The sequence below is a fragment of the Capra hircus genome, chromosome 3, assembly GCF_001704415.2.
Source record: "Capra hircus breed San Clemente chromosome 3, ASM170441v1, whole genome shotgun sequence".
NCBI lineage: Eukaryota > Metazoa > Chordata > Mammalia > Artiodactyla > Bovidae > Capra > Capra hircus.
In genome coordinates this window covers 99,367,808-99,385,024 of record NC_030810.1, presented here as the reverse complement: position 1 = coordinate 99,385,024, position 17,217 = coordinate 99,367,808, and the positions used below count along the sequence as shown (strand labels likewise).

The window sequence follows — 17,217 nt, the reverse complement described above, 5'->3', positions numbered from 1 at the left end:
AAGAGAAAGTTAGCTTGTCTTTAGCACGCGCTTCAGATCTCTACTATATACAAGTCAATGAGAAAAAGTGAAAATCATTTAACAGAAGACCCCAAACAGGTGAAACTATATTTACTTAATTTAATGTGAAACAGAACATTTTGATTGGTTAACAAGATGTTTGTTGTAAGAACCACTAAGAAAGCGCGAGCAGGACCTCATTTACATGGACTCTGCCTCTCTATGACGACACTATTGTATCTTAACCAATAAAAATGCAGTACTCTGTTAGCCTTCATTTGCATACAGGCTCTATAAATAGCGTGTAAGTGGCCAGGTTTGAAGTAGTCGGGATCGTTTAGTCCAGGCGTGTGGTGTGTCTTCCTGCAAAAATGCCGGATCCAGCAAAATCTGCTCCTGCTCCTAAAAAAGGTTCTAAGAAAGCTGTCACGAAAGTGCAGAAGAAGGATGGCAAGAAGCGCAAGCGCAGCCGCAAGGAGAGCTATTCCGTTTACGTGTATAAGGTGCTGAAACAGGTGCACCCGGACACCGGCATCTCGTCCAAGGCCATGGGCATCATGAATTCCTTCGTCAATGACATCTTCGAGCGCATTGCCGGCGAAGCGTCGCGTCTGGCGCATTACAACAAGCGCTCAACCATTACTTCTCGAGAGATCCAGACGGCGGTGCGCCTGCTGCTTCCCGGTGAGCTGGCCAAGCACGCCGTGTCCGAGGGCACCAAGGCGGTCACCAAGTACACCAGTTCAAAGTAAGGGCGCGCAAGGGACGAGATTGAACATCTACGTTATACACAAAGGCTCTTTTCAGAGCCACTTACGTTACCAGAAAAAGCGGCTGTAAACACTTAATTAAATGCGTTGGGTGGGTCCATAATTAGGATCGCACTTACATGTGGGGCTATATCGGGACAATGGTAAAAGTTGCCCTAGCAGTTAAAATTCGAAACGTCCCATGATCCAGTGGTGCCACCTAATGGTAAATGTCTTGCTGGTAATAGGGTGTTCAAGATGGTCCCTACCTGCCTAGTCTGAGTCCTCAGTGGAGTTTAGTTACAAGGGGGAAGGGGAGCTAACCTACTAAATTCGTTTGTTCTTTTATCTAGTAAACGAGCTGGAATTTACTCTCAACGTACAGATAGCCTTGAGTTCCCCAGTCCCCGCTGTTTACTAATATCTTAGTTTTTTTTTAATCGTACACCTCTGGGTATGTGTCACAAGCTTTTACCAACATAGCCAGGTGCTTTAGTATGTTGGCCTGTCAGCAAATCCCAATTTAGCAATCCTCCCCTAACTTCTTTTTAGCCCAGTGACCTTCAACCAGATAAATTTTCGCACTACCTTCCTCCCCCAGGCCCCCAACCATGGGACATTTGGCAATATCTGGAGACATTTTTGATTGTCATCACTTGGGAGGGGGTGCTACTGGCATTTAGTGGATACATCCTACAATGTATAGGACAGTTTACAGCCCCCACAACTAAGAGTTGTCTGTTTGGTGCATAACGTTGATCCTTGTGATAAGGTTGAGAGACCCAGTGCCCAAAGACTTCTTTCTTTCAGGGATTTCCTGCCCCCCGCCCCTTTTAGGATTTAGTTCTCATTTAGGTCAAACATTTTCCCCTGTCCTGTGCTTTTGGTGAAAACTGAGCAGTACATAATTTACTGTGATTGTCTACACTCCTTCACAGGAAAATAATCTCCTCCAGGGCAAGGACCTTGTCTTAGTTTTGTAACAAACTTCCCTGGTTACAACAACCATTTACCAGCCTGCTAAACAACATCCAGGTGCCTGTCCTGAAGTTCCCTGATAAAGTCAGGTTGGGGGTGGGGACTGGGGAGGTGGATTTTAGTATTCTCGGGTGTCTTTTTTTAATAGATTTTGGGGACATGATATATAAAAGGGCACAGTTAACGTGGGATGAATTTCTAAGGCTCTCTCAAAATTTGCAAAACTCAAGACTAATCCTGACAAAGGCTGGATATTTTACCAAATAAAATACACCCTTGAGGCAAAAGGACAAAATCTTAGTTTCCAATTCACTTGACAGTCAAGTTTTGATATTAATCAAACTTGGGAGAATTTACATGACTGTGCTTATAATGAATTTTATTAATTTATAATGTAGGAGTTCAATTTACATCTAATTAAAAGTTGAATTGTGGGCTGTATCTGATTTCTCTCTTTCACGTGGAAATAAAGATTCTCAGTGAGTCATCTTTTCCCCAGAGATTCTCAGACAAAGAGGCCAGGGAAAGATGACTCAACTGAGAATCTAAAATTTTCAGTTGAAAGAAAAAAAAATCATTATACAATACACTTTATGGTAGGAAAAATCACTGTACGTTTAAAGGCCAGGGTTGTCTATCTTCTACCCAAACAAGCCATCAGATAGTATATCTGTTCTTCTCCTCAACTAGAATCCTTGAGTTCAGGGGCTCTCATACCTGAGGACTAGGGACCATGTTTCTTATGGTCTTTTGAAGTTGTTAAAGCGTTGGCAGTTGGCTCACCTAATCAAAAGCCATCATTTATCCAGTGACTAAAAGATTAAACCTCAATTACTTATCCTGAAACTAAAGGCCTTCTATCATCTTGCCAAAAGGTACCTTCTTCAATTACTTGCTTCCCCCAGTCCTCCAGGTTAGGTAAAATGTTCTACTCACTATCCTTTCAGTTCAGTTGAGTTGCTCAGTTGTGTCCAACTCTTTGCAATCCCATGAACCGCAGCACGCCAGGCCTCCCTGTCCATCGCCAACTCCTGCAGTCCACCCAAACCTATGTCCATTGAGTCGATGATGCCATCCAACCATCTCATCCTCTGTTCTCTCCTTCTCCTCCTGCCCTCAATCTTTCCCAGCATCAGGGTCTTTTCAAATAAGTCAGCTGTTCGCATCAGGTGGCCAAAGTATTAGAGTTTCAGCTTCAGCATTGGTCCTTCCAATGAACACCCAGGACTGATCTCCTTCAGGATGGACTGGTTGGATCTTGCAGTCCAAGGGACTCTCAAGAGTCTTCTCCAACACTGCAGTTCAAAAACATCAATTCTTTGGCGCTCAGCTTTCTTTATAGTCCAACTCTCACATCCATACATGACCACTGGAAAAACCATAGCCTTGACTAGATGGACCTTTATTGACAAAGTAATGTCTCTGCTTTTTAATATGCTGTCTAGGTTGGTCATAACTTTCCTTCCAAGGAGAATTTCATGGCTGTAATCACCATCTGCAGTGATTTTAGAGCCCAGAAAAATAAAGTCGGATACTGTTTCCACTGTTTCCCCATCTATTTGCCATGAAGTGATGTGACCGGATGCCATGATCTTAGTTTTCTGAATGTTGAGCTTTAAGCCAACTTTTTAACTCTCCTCTTTCACTTTCATCAAGAGGCTCTTTAGTTCTTCTTCACTTAATGCATCTTAAATTTTTCTTCATTTTTGCTTTTGTGGTATCACTCTTCTAAGTTGTAGTAAGTACTTTGTCATTCTCTAGACTACGCAAACCTATCATTATAGCAGTTCTTTAAACTCTTATTTAGATCTCACTCTGTGAAGCCTCCCCATCCTATTTTATTTCACGGGGAGGTTTTCTTCCTTTTGACTCTTAAGGCTCTATTCCTTGCACAGTGGATTTACAATTAACTGTGTAGCTTTGTGAATTGTTGTAGTATTGTCCTTAAATTTTTTTCATTGCTTTTACATTTTCATGTGTTTGTCTTCTGCTAGAGGGTAGGATCTATCATTTTTTAATACTACTTGTCTTCTTCCACAAGGGCTATCCCAGTGCCTGATAGAAAATAGCTCCTTAAAGTTTGTTGCCCAGACTGTAGAACACTAGAAAATGATGCAAGGATGGTAGATTCAGGTGCTCCTATGAGATTTTTTTTTTTCCCCTCTCTACTTTTTCCTTTTTTTTTTTTCCTTGCTCCTTTAACCTGGATGCTTTTTAATTGCTCTTGATAATTACTGACCCAGTTAAAATGACTGTTAGAGATTTAAAAATCCTAAAAGAGGAGATAAAGTACTGCACTTGATACCTTCCCTTCAGCTGATGAATGTGTCTTTGTGACCAAAATGACGAGGTTAAAGTTTTTTGAGCCTGGCTTGATGTACTGCTTTTCCAGTGTTTCAAACAAGTAAGGAGGTGGAAGTTGTATTCCAGAGATGAAAAAATGTGCTAAATTTCCTTCCATGTACCATCTGAATATTAATATATTTACTTATTTATTATTGAATCGGAGACCATTACCCATAAAAGCTATTCTTCCCTGCTTACTTTCACTCCCTGCTTTATGGGTGCATAGCTTCTTAATTAAAGGCTACTTTACCAGCTTTTTTTGCATCTGGGTTTGTCCATAAGACAAAGTTCTGAGCCAATGAGATATGAATAAAAGTGATACATATTATTTCTAGTTTGTGCCCTAAAAATGAATAAATATATGCTGCCCTTGCCCTTTACCCTCTCCTCTGGCTGGGTTGCAGACATGATGGCAGGAACTACGTCAACCACTCAGGGCCCAGAAATGGAAGCCATGGGATGAGAATGGCAGAACTTGGCTACTGGCCCTGGACTATCACATGAGAGATGAATAAATCTGTATCTTGTTTAAATAAGCCATCGTTTTTTAAAATATTTGGTACAATAATTTAGGCTGCTTTGTGATCAAAACGTTGTCTGACTCTCCTGCTACCTTCTCAGAGTAAGTCCTATGAATGTAGGCATTTTGTTTTAGTCACTGCTCTACCCCTATCAGTTGAGTTCAGTCGCGCAGTTGTGTCCGACTCTTTGCGACCCCGTGGACTGCAGCACACCAGGCTTCCCTGTCCATCACCAACTACTGAAGCTTGCTCAAACTCATGTCCCTTGAGTTGGTGATGCCATCCAACCATCTCATCCTCCATTCTCCCCTTCTCCTCCTGCCTTCAATCTTTCCCAGCATCAGAGTCTTTTCCAGTGAGTCAGTTCTTCACATCAGGTGGCCGAAGTATTGGAGTTTCAGCTTCAGTATCAGTTTTTCCAATGAATATTCAGGACTGATTTCCTTTAGGATGGACTGGTTGGATCTCCTTGCAGTCCAAGGGACTCTCAAGAGTCTTCTCCAACACCACAGTTCAAAAGCATCAGTTCTTCAGTGCTCAGCTTTCTTTACAGTCAAACTCTCACATCCATAGGTGACTACTGGAAAAACCATAGCTTTGACTAGACGACCTTTATGGACAAAGTAATGTCTCTGCTTTTTAATATGCTGTTTAGGTTGGTCACTGCTTTCCTTTTAAGGAGCAAGTGTCTTTTAATTTCATGGCTGCAGTCACCATCTGCAGTGATTTTGGAGCCCAGAAAAATAAAGTCTCCCACTGTTTCCATTGTTTTTCATCTATTTGCCATGAAGTGATGGGACTGGATGCCATGATCTTAGTTTTCTGAATGTTGAATTTTAAGCCAACTTTTTCAAATCTCCTTTTTCACTTTCATCAAGAGGTTCTTCAGTTCCTCTTTGCTTTCTGCCATAAGGGTGGTATCCTCTGCATATCTGAGGTTATTGATATTTCTCCCGGCAATCTTCCTTCCAGTTTGTGCTTCATCCAGCCTGGCATTTCATATGATGTACTCTGCATAGAAGTTAAAAAAGCAGGGTGACAGTATATAGCCTTGACCTGTTCCTTTCCCAATTTGGAACCAGTGTGTTGTTCCATGTCCTGTTCTAACTGCTGCTGCTTGTACTGCATACCATACAGATTTCTCAGGAGGCAGGTCTGGTGATCTGGTATTCCCATCTCTTGAAGAATTTTCCACAGTTTGTTGTGATCCACACAGTCAAAGCCTTTGGCATAGTCAATAAAGCAGAAGTAGACGTTTTTCTGGAACTCTCTTGCTTTTTTGATGATCCAATGGATGTGGGCAGTGTAATCTCTGGTTCTTCTGCCTTTTCTAAATCCAGCTTGAACATCTGAAAGTTCTTGGTTCTGTTGGAGCCTGGCTTGGAGAATTTTCAGCATTACTTTGCTAGTGTGTAATTAGTGTCAAATTATTACCCCAGCTTCTTGGGGTAGTTTGAAGATTCTTTATCATTGCCTTTCTATGGGATTGGAATGAAAACAGACCTTTCCAGTCCTGTGCCCACTGCCACTGTTATCCCTATCTGCTCAAGCTATATCTGGAATAGAGTGGGTGCTCGTAAATATTGATGGGATGAATGGATTGATGAGGGAAGGAGTAGTTGAGAAGGGAGGGCAGAGGAATTGCATTTATGAGGTGCAGAAGTCTTAAGAGTTGGATTTAACAAAAATTATTTTCAGAATCTTTTGCCCTCTGAATGGGGAATGGCACAATGCAGAGTGAAAGTCTAGGTGAAGTTGCAGCCACCATGGTCCAGAAATCACTTTAGAAGCTTCATAATGTACATTGTCAGGCATTTAAGGATACTTATCTACAATTAACTCAGAAACCATAAGAGCATAAAAGGAAAACTTTTGTTTCCTCTACTTACTTACTTTCAATCCTTCTGGTCACCAAGTGTGTGGGCTTTCCATATCAAGCAATTTTGACACTAATTACATGGGGTTAGCTCAGACCCCCCACACATTAAGGGCTCAGCCAAGGAGATTACCCCCACCCCCCACCCCCAACACACACACCACCTTTAGATGCCAATCACAAGTAGTAAATCCCTGTCAGTCTTGGCTACAAATCAGGAGTTCCCACAACCCCTTCCTCTGTTTCAATAATTTGCTCTAACAGGCTACAGAACTCAGGCAAACATGTTTACCATTATAAAGGATATATAATAAAGGATCCAGACTACCAGCCAGATGAAGACATACACAGGGCAAGATCTGGAAATGTCCTGAGTGCAGGAGCTTCTGTCTCTGTGTAACTGGGGTATCCACATGGCTTCCTGGCATGTGGGTATGTACACTGACCCAGAAGCTCTCTGAATCTCATAGTTTAGAGATTTTTATGGCGGTTTCATCAAGTAAGCATGATGGATCATTAACTCAGTCTCCAGTCCCTCTCTCTTCCCTGGAGGATGTATGGTTAACAGTTTCAATCTTCTAATCTATACCCAGCCTTTCTGGTGACTAGCCCCTTTCCTGAAGCTACTCAGGAGTCCATGAAGAGTCATCTCATTAGAACTAAATAGGCTCCTATTACCCAGAAAATCCCAGGGGGTTTAGGAGCTCTGTGTCAGGAATTGGGACCAAAGACCAAATATTAGAACAAAAGATGTTCTTAGCACCACTATCACAAAGAGTTTTAGGAACTCTGTGTCAGTAACTGGCGAAAGAGACCAAATATACATTTATTATGTCAGAGTCCACGCCATGGTCTCTGGCGATGGACCCCTTATAGCAAACCAGTTATAAAAGTCAAGACACCAGCTGAAAGGCAGTGTACTGTAGTAGTGATGGGCATTAGCTTTGAGTCCCAGCTTCCCACCTAAGAGCTCAACGACCTTAGGAAAGTTTCTTTGCTCCTCTGAACCTCAATTTCTTCTTCTATGAAATGAGAAAGATAATGGAATGTACCTTCGAGGCTTGTTGTGAAGATTAAATGAGATAATGTACTTAATGCACATACTACAGCAGCTGGAACGTGGCAGACACTTGATCAGTGTTTCTCCCATTATTGTTGTGGCAGGCGAGGCACTTGCATGGGCACTCCGGTACCTCCAGAGCACATTTCTTTCCCAACAAGCTGTGCTTTAAGAGATTCCTAGAGACTTGCCAGTCAACTCCCTAAGCATCTTGCATAAGACCTTCTTTATTTTAAAAACATCCAAGAAGGCCGTGGCACAGTTTACTTGTTGGGCCTATGATTCTGTAGAATCTTCAACTATCTGCTATGTGTCTCAATAGGGAAAAAAAAATGAGTGACATAACAAAAGACCTTATTTCTAATGTCTGTTACTAGTGCTGTATAAAGACCGATATAATCTTTGACACATACCTTTAAAAAGAAAAATCAGATGATGTTTGTGAAACTTCCCATCAGTACTTTCAGAGAAAAATGAAATACCCTCAATGCTTCTTTCCTATTTCTGATTTCTGAGTTGAAATCTCTGAATTTGGAGGATTTAACACAAGAACAAACCAAATGAATAGAAATGATCAGGTAGCACAGAGAAGGACAAACCTTATAACTGAAAGGAGAATGTGTGAATAATTGGGAAATGTTTAATTAGAAATTCAAAAATTGGCTTGGTGGAGTCAGGTTGATGACTTCTGAGTTCTTAATTTCTGCTTGTTAAAGTATCTAACGTGTTTCTTCTCTTCATTTTCAAGATGAAGCTCCTGTTCCTGTCACCTATTCCGAACCCAGTTTCGCCAAGCATATAAGCAAGACTTTCTTATCCAAACTGCGGTCCGAGGAGTGGCAAACAAGATAATGACTGAGAGCTCATTATACAATAAATATTTCTGGTGGTTTTACTAAATGGCAGCATAAGAATCTAGAGAGTATCATTATCAACCAATCCAAGGAACTTTGCTTTGAATGGCCAAAGCCAGAAACAGAGAGCGAAGCAGAACGAATTGAGCTTGAGCAGTTCTTTACCGGAGAAGGCGATGGCACCCCACTCCAGTACTCTTGCCTGGAAAATCCCATGGATGGAGGGAGGAGCCTCATAGGCTGCAGTCCATGGGGTCGCTAAGAGTCGGACACGACTGAGCGACTTCCCTTTCACTTTTCACTTTCATGCATTGGAGAAGGAAATGGCAACCCACTCCAGTGTTCTTGCCTAGAGAATTCCAGGGACGGGGGAGCCTGGTGGGCTGCCGTCTATGGGGTCGCACAGAGTCGGACACGACTGAAGCGACTTAGCAGCAGCAGTTCTTTACCACTTTCCCTCAGAGGACCCAGATCAAGATGATAACTGGTCTTGGGACTGAGGTAGCACAAGGTACCCAGAAGAAGGAATTCCTGTGGCAAAAAAATGGAGGATGCAGATTTGTGAAATGAAATAAAGAACAATTTCTCTCTGTTTTACAGGATCAAAGGCAATAATTTTAAATTGCCAGAAGGTAGGGGGAAATCCTTATCATTCTTTTTTTATCAGTGTTTTTAACATTGAGGGGAAGACAAAATACCTAAAGCTTTATTTTTTGTTGTTTTTGGCAATGATGTTGGAGATTTGTGTAGGACTATTTCCAGTTAGTGGGATTATCATTTTCAAATGCATGGAAGGAAAACTCTTTAGTCCAAGAGGGAATGTGAAACAGAGTTCAGACATACCACAACCCAGGGCAAAGGTTGTTCAGTGTTCTTAACAAAATTTCCAACTCTAGCGTTGGGCCTTAAACCACTCGAATTTCTTTCTGGAGATGTAGATTTCATCTAGTTTAGCATGTCCACTTACGCTTCTTATTGTAACATGGAGAATAATGAGCAGAAGAAAGTCATACTGATTAACTTGTATATATATCAACCATAAGACTACTTCCAGCAAGGGAGCATATCCTTGTTTTCATAGGCTTTTCACTTTTCTCCCTGCTGCAACATGAAAATCGAGTAAGAATGATTTTGCTTATGCAAGCTGTTTTGTAGGTGCTTTTTCCTGTGATTCCTCGTAAATGTCTGCATTTTTATTTTCATGATTTTTTCACATAAATATCAAGGAACTGGGTGACAGGAATTATTCTTAAATGAATTTTTTTCAGAAACAACCAGTATGCCTAGAGAACACAATTTTAGAATTAGCAGGAAAGTTAACCAAGGCAGAATTTGAATTTCAATTCTTAGACTAGAGAGAAAAAGTAAGAAATCTTTTCATTTGGCTAAAGGAACTTCATGGTATTTATGATTGTGGAATCTGTTTAGGCTGTAAGGGGCATAATAGATAAATCTTTCTGGATTAGTGCATGTAAATCATTTATAATGGGAAATAGTAAAGTCCCAACTATTATAAGAGTAAAACAAAGCAAAACAGCTGTGGCTATTTTTTCTGACAGGAGAAAATAGTAGTATGTACATGGATTACAAGCCTGACTGAGTCTTTTAGATTGAGTTGTCAGATAACCATGTGGCAGGGCCCGACAGCAGCACAGAGATGTCAAAGTCACAGCGTAGGATAATGTAGCCTCAAAATCTTCTGAATATGCCATTGTACAGTGTGTTAGTAGAGTGCAGTGCACAACCCAAGTGTCATACATGGTGGTCCTGAGTCAAGAAAAGGAGACTTTCACAGCATTTATATCTTCAGACTGCAAGTTTTCCATTAAATGCAGAGTATACAGAGATGAATTAAAGTATCTATATCTATAGACATGGTGATAAAATGTCAAAACACAAGAGTTACGGAGAAAATTCCAGAAACAGAAAATTCTTTGCAAAGAAATAGAAATCAAGTTATGTCAGACTTCTCATTTGGACAACTTTGGGTATAAGAAGACAATGAATTGGTATTTTTTAAAATCTAGGGAAAATAATTTTGAAACTAAATGTCTATATACAACGAAACTACCATCTAAGTGTGGGCTGACTTTTCAGGCCCTCCCTGAAAGAATTTCTGGAATTGTATTCCTGCAAGAATAAGAAAAGATTCTAAGAGGAAGATATGAGATACCAGAAGGGGGCCACATGCCAGTAAAATGTATTGCTAAGTCTAAGTTCTAGAAAAATTTCTTTAAGGCTTAGAATACTTGCTGTTTATTCATCCATCTAATTTCATTATTGAATGTCTTTATTTAGAAATTAGAAATCACGTAATAAGAGAGAGATGAAATAAATGAATCAGAAAAGGCTCAACTAACAAAGGAATATAACACATATACCAAATTACCTGTAATAAAATTTTAAAAAGAAATATGCTATAAAAGATAGATACAAAGTGGTGCAGTGGTAAAAGAATCTGTGTTTTGCCCAAAATTTAAACTTTCGTCTCAGATTCGAAGGATTTGTTAACAAAAGAAACCACTTGTCATACACAAACAATTCAGTATTTAATAGATAATTATCTAACTTATTTTCAATAAACAATCATTAAAAGGAAAGAGAAACAAAACAGCAGATACATAACCAAATTGGGTTTTTACCAACATCCAGACTCAAACAGCACTGGGAAGTCCCATGTAACAGCAGCAATCTGAAACCCCCAATTGGGAAAAGGTCCTAGGCAGTCTCCACTCCACGGGTGAGACTTCGAAATTGCAGTTTGGGGGTTCCTGCTTATAATCCCAGGCTGCAAACTGATAACATCATCTGTGAGCAAATTGCAGCTCTGGTGTCACGTTAATCTTTCACAATGCTGTATGTTTTATCTTGCAAGTGTTGATACTCTCTGGCCTGGGAGATTGGATCTCCAGAGCTCAGGAGAATTCCAAGACCCACTCCCTAACTTATCTCTGAGGCGGCCCAGGGGGCTGGTAACAGCCAGTGTACATGCAGGCAGGCAAGTCGGGACAAGTCAGAGGTCTACTCTGCTTTCTTTGTTTCTGAAGCCTGAAAAAGACTACTTCCCTAACAGTCCCTGCAATGCAGGAGACACAGAAGTGGGTTCAATCCCTAGATCAGGAAGATCCCCTGGAGTAGGAAAGGGCAACCCACTCCAGTCTTCTTGCCTGGAAAATCCCACGGACAGAGCACGGAGGACTACAGTGCAGGGTCGAAAACAGTTGCATGTGGGATCAATTGTGAGGTTAGAGGTACAGGTGACGCTGTTTGTGATATCCTGGGTCACACAAGAAGCATTAACTTATTTTACCCACCATGTCTGTATTGAAATCTCCCTCTGTTTTGATTACTGATTTAAGTTTGGATTTTAAGATTTTTGTTTAGATAACTTTGTGATTACACAGTTTTTTACATTTATGGTCTCTCCTCCACATTTTGTCTACTATTTGAAAAAAAAAAAAAGTTCAAAACCATTAGTGACTTCAAATATAGATTCTTTTGGTCTAGATCCTGAAAATTAAAACCTGGACTTCAAATTCCAGATGATATTGACATAGTGGGGGGATGAGAATGAAGAGAAATAAAACAAGCTAACATATTTATGTTATACTCAGGAGGAGGATATAGATTATTATTCTAGAAGTTAGAAAATTGTAAGTTTAAATACACCTGTACATACAAAATGTATATGTATAAAAGTTGACTTACAATGTACTAAATATTTCATATTCAGAAAAGCGGAAATCCATTAAACAGTGATCAAACCAGTTAATCTTGAAGGAAATCAAATTCACGGAAGGACTGATGCTAAAGGTGAAGCTCCAATACTTTGGCCATCTGATGTGAAGAGCTCACTAATTGGAAAAGACCCTGATGCTGGGAAGATTGGGGGCAGGAAGAGAAGGGGGCAACAGAGGATGGAATGGTTGGATGGCATCACTGATTCAATGGAAAAGAGTCTGAGCAAATTCTGGGAGATAGTGAAGGATAGAGAAGTCTGGCATGCTGCAGTTCACGGGGTTGCAGATGTTATGCCCAAGTCGAGAAATCTCTCAATGACCACCAGGGAGCCGGGATCCGATGCAAAAGCAAGAGAGTTTTTATTACCAAGCTCGAGCTGGGGCTCCCACCGTTACCGACGCAGCGGCTAAGGAGAGGAGCCCCGAGTTTTGGGTTACACTGCTTATATAGGGAATATTCAGGTGAAAGGGTAACAAAGGGGGTGTTCAGGCTGAAGGACTACTGACTGGTTACCCTCTTCTATAGGGTTGTGTGTGGATTTCTAATTGGTTTTTTTACTTTCACGGTAAATCATTACTTCCAAGGTAATCACAATGTAACTCATTACTTCCAAGGTAAATCACAAAAGTAAATCATTACTTCCAAGGTAAATCACAAATTCTTGAACTTAAAGTCAGGAGGTTTAACCTAAGGGCTGATTGGCTCGAGCACAGTGGGGCAAGTTTAGGCAATATCCAAAGTCTAAGTCTGTTTGCCCGGTACCTTTGCAAAATGGAGCTCTTTTACAAGATGGAGTACCTTAGGCTCTTCACAAAGAGACAGGACTTAGCAACTGAACAACAACAAGAACTGTTTGCACTTGAAAGGTGACTGTAGGAAGAAACTTCCAGTTGGATATGAAACCCATTTGCTAATTGTGTGTGTGCGGTGGTGGTGGTGGAGAACAAATCTTTTAAATTATATAATGTAAAAAAAATTGTTTGCATCTAACACAGGTACACACACATGCATATCCTCAGGAGTGTATACACAAAGATTTAAAATAAGTCAATAATCAAGTGTTAATTATGTTAGCATAGATACATCTTTCTCAGGAATTAAGACTAAATCAACAAAAACTTATTTGAAGATATAGAGGATTTGAAGAACATAGTTAACAAGATCAATCATAAGTGTACTATACCTGCACCATTTTTATCCCATAGAGTACATTATATTGAACTTCACATGCAAAACTGATTAGAAACTGACCATGTGTGAGATGACAAATGACAACTCAACAAGGGCTGAAAAAACTGAAGCCATACAAAATGTATTTGCTAATCATAATGCAATGAAATAACTAAAAATACTATCCTTGATCTATACTGTTGGGGAAAAGCACATGGTTAAAGAAGATATCAAAATAAAATTTATATACTCCTTAGAAATAAAGTGAACATTACATTTTAAAACCTATATGATGAGGTCAGAGGAAAATTCACAGCTTTAAAATGCCTTTATGAGAAATTAAGAACTATTAAAAACTGAATTAAAGCTATTAAAAGCTAATAAAGGAATAATAAAATCCGAGGAAAGAAAAAATAAATTAGGATAGAAATCAATGGAACAGATTTCCCCACTCCCCCAAAACAATTAATTAAAACCATAATCTGGTTCTTTGAAAGAAAATTTAAAGTTACTCCTTTAGTAAATTTAAGTTTGAAAGAAAAAGTACATAACTATCAGCAACATCAGATACAGAAGTATTAAAATGCTATGTATATTTTGGTACATAGATTCCTTCTCAGACTAGTAACCACCTGTGTGCTCTGAAGCGGGCCTGAACTCTAGCAGAAGTTCCCGTGATCCCCAAATGAATTTAGGGCCCTCCCTACAGGCTGGAAGGTGAAAAACAACTCTTCTCCACACCTGGTTGCCTGTTCAGCTCCATAACTGTGCTTAGGTCTAGCCCTGGGGAATATAAGATAAGAGTCCAAGGGCTTCTCAGATGAAGCCTTGGTAAATCCAACTGGTCCTAGGTGTTGTCCCTGCTGAAACTGAAAGCGAAGGAAAAAAAAAACCCAGCCTCCCTCCTCTCTCCCAGCTAGCTGCATCAGTCCCCTCTGGGGCCTTGTTCTCAGGCCCGGAAATGTCTTCCGGAATAGACAGGCCTTGGACCCCTGAGGGAGAAGCCCCACAGTTCCCAAAAGTATTTCAGAGCAGCCTGTGAAGAGCCTGGGGGCTCCCTGCACAGCAGCCTGCACACTCTGCCGGCCGAGGGTCCCTTCCTGGCTCTTGATGGTGACGGAACCAGCAGGGAAGTCATCAGTGCTCTACTGGACAGCCGCCTCGTCCTCTCCACTTGCTCCCTCCCTGCTGCTGCCGCCGATTCCAGCCGGCTTTTTCTTTAGGTCTCGCCCAGATGGCTAGCGCTCCTCCCCTTCCGGTGACCCCCGGACCAGGTTTCAGCCGAGGCCGTGCCCCCGGCAAACTCCTGAGTGCCCCGCGCCTCCTGGCAACCCCCGCGCCAGACGGCGGCCGAGAGTATAACCGCAACAGGCGGCCCGGGGTTGGCGCCGCCGCCGCCGGGCCCAACAGCAGGACAAGGCAGTCCCTGTCCGTCGACCCGACCAGAGCTGATTTTTTGCACTTGCTGGCTCTGGGGAAGCAAATATTTGTAATGGGGTTTTGAGGAGAGGTTGCAGAAAGCGTGCACCCTGCCAGCCTCTGCGCCGCCGGATCCCCGAGCCCCGGCCCCAGTCTCTGGCGAGCTAAGGTCGCAATGTGCACAGGAGATCACAGGATGGCGCCAGCGGTCTTCCGAGGGATACCGTCGGAGCACGAAGACTCCGCGTCAGTCCCAGAGCTACCGCTTTGGTCTGACCTTCGGGTAGCCCGGTTCTAGCAAGTAAGTGTGGAGCTAAAAAAAAGTGTTTTAATGACCGTTAGTGTAGCAGTTTTACCGTGGAATCTACTAACACCAGTTAGAAACAAATGATTGCAGATTTGCAACCCGAGTGAAAATATGAATATGGATTTACAGTATCTAGTACTGTGATCGAAATCGCACATCCATGTGCCCCATGCACAGTGAGACCCATCAATACTAAACATGAGTCTGGAACAGAGAAGGGTTTATTACAGATTCATACAAGCAGATGGGTGGCTCATGTCCTAAGAACCCCAAAGTTACTGAAAGCTGTCAGCACGTCCCTTTAAAAGGAAAAGGTGAGGGATGGGCATGGTAGCTGTTGCAGACTTCTGGGTTACCGATCCTTTGTTCTCGAGGTCAGGTCATGGTCAGGTAACGATGTTCCTGAAAATCTCTACCAGATGAATGTTATTCTCTGTCCTGACGAGAAAGGGCAAAGTCCCAAGGCACAACTTTAACCCTCCAAGGTCCCAGTCCTGGCTAAGAGGAGGCAGATCTCAGTTGGCAGCTCCTTTGGGGCCAGGTTCCCATATCCTGCCCAGCTGTCATCCCTGAGGGAGCCAGGCATCCAACCCAAGTGGCCCTCAGTCTCCTCAGGCCATCCAAATGGGGAGACCAGGTCTCACAGACTGACGCATACAGACGACTGCTGCTAGTGAGTCACAGAGACAGGGAGAGGTTCACTGCTTCTCAAAGTCTGGACCCCAGCTAATGGAGGGCCTTGCTCCCTGGGCTCTCCAGCTCATCTGCTGGTCCAAGGCTGGGTAAACTGGAGGGCCTCCAGGAGAAGGCCTGCATCTGCCTCTTACCTCACTCTCTACCTAATGACCACCACACCATGGACCCTTCACTGAATCACTTCCCCAGTCGTCCCTCATTGACAGTTACCCTTGGGCAGGACAGCTGGTTGCTTGTGGGCAGGGCCCATGCTTGAGGCACTGAGCAATGGCTGAACAAGACCTGTTGCCTAGTAACAGGGTGCAGAGTAATGAGGCACAGCAATACTATCTGCTAAGGGCTGTGCTCATCCTGCTCTGTTGCAATTACCCCCTTTTCTTTGATAATCCTTAATCTTGAGGATAACACGTGGATATGTCAGGAGGAAGCCACTGAAGTGCAGTGCTGAAGCTGATGGTGATCTCCTTAGCAAATTGATCTAATCCTTAGGAATGACTGCCCTTCTAAAGTAAAAAGACCAGCATCTGATGTCAAGTTTGCAATTCTAAACATACCATGCTGTTAGTCACTGCAAGATTGATTCCTAGTCCATATTTGTCTTTTTTCTATTATAAATATTATAAATGCAAAAAATAGGAAAGAAGAAAAAATCATTTACCACTCAAAGTCAGCATTAAGATGTGGAGAATTTCCCTCTTGTCATTTTTCTGTGCACATTGTAGCATAATTATGTTTGTGTATTATATGTGTTATGCTCCGAGCCCGAATCTCCAAACCGACCGAGAGAGCAAGTCCACCACAGTAATGCAAAAGCAAGAAAGGAGTTTGTTTATTCCTAGCCCGCTAGGGCCCAAGTCTCATCCCACACAAGGGAATCCGACAAGAGCCCCGAACAAAGGAGTATGGCGGCTTATATACAGGCAGTTCTTTGTCTCAGTTACAGGAGTAGCTGGTGTTATGTGATTGGCCAGGCAGGATGAGCGCATATCCTGTCTCTGGTAAACATGACTCAGGTCCTAGAGCCCGTCGTCGTTTGGTCCCTAACAATATGTAAAGATTTTACAGTCTGGTTTTTTCTTCAGTTTAAAGTGATAGTATAGTATTTCTCCTTTTTTTTTTTTTTTTTTTTTGCACGTTATCCACATATATTAGCAAAATCCATTTACCTAAGTTTAATCTAATTTCAGCCTGACCATGCATAAAACTCCTCATGTGTTTTTACTCAGCACATATATCCTACTTTCCTATTATATACTGATAATTTTTTCGTTTATTCTTAGTAGCTTTAATTACACATTTAGATCAGAATCCTCACTCTTAAACACCTTAATTTTTAGTGAAACCAAGAGGCAAGTAATTGTGAACTGTTTGCCATACCAGCATTTTCTGATTGGAAACTTATGGACTGTAGCCCTCCAGGCAAGAATACTAGAGTGAGTTTCCATGCCTTCCTCCAGGGGATCTTCCCAACCCAGGGATCAAACCCAAGTCTTCCACATT

General features: G+C 41.8%; 1 protein-coding gene across 2 annotated transcripts; it reads left to right on the top strand.

The window, feature by feature from the left end:
- LOC102173518 (histone H2B type 2-F) lies at positions 329-8,641 on the top strand. Of its 2 annotated transcripts, XM_005677710.3 has the most exons (2): positions 329-748; positions 8,279-8,641. In XM_005677710.3, the coding sequence occupies exons 1-2, from the start codon at positions 372-374 to the stop codon at positions 8,280-8,282; spliced, it is 381 nt and encodes a 126-aa protein (XP_005677767.1). In that variant the 5' UTR covers positions 329-371; the 3' UTR covers positions 8,283-8,641. The 2 variants fall into 2 exon arrangements, with proteins under 2 accessions (XP_005677767.1, XP_013817906.1); XM_013962452.2 differs by lacking the exon at positions 8,279-8,641 and having other exon boundaries at positions 329-831.

Coding starts and splice junctions, on each gene's coding strand:
- LOC102173518 (XM_005677710.3), top strand. CDS start 372: ATGCCGGATCCAGCAAAATCTGCTCCTGCTCCTAAAAAAGGTTCTAAG.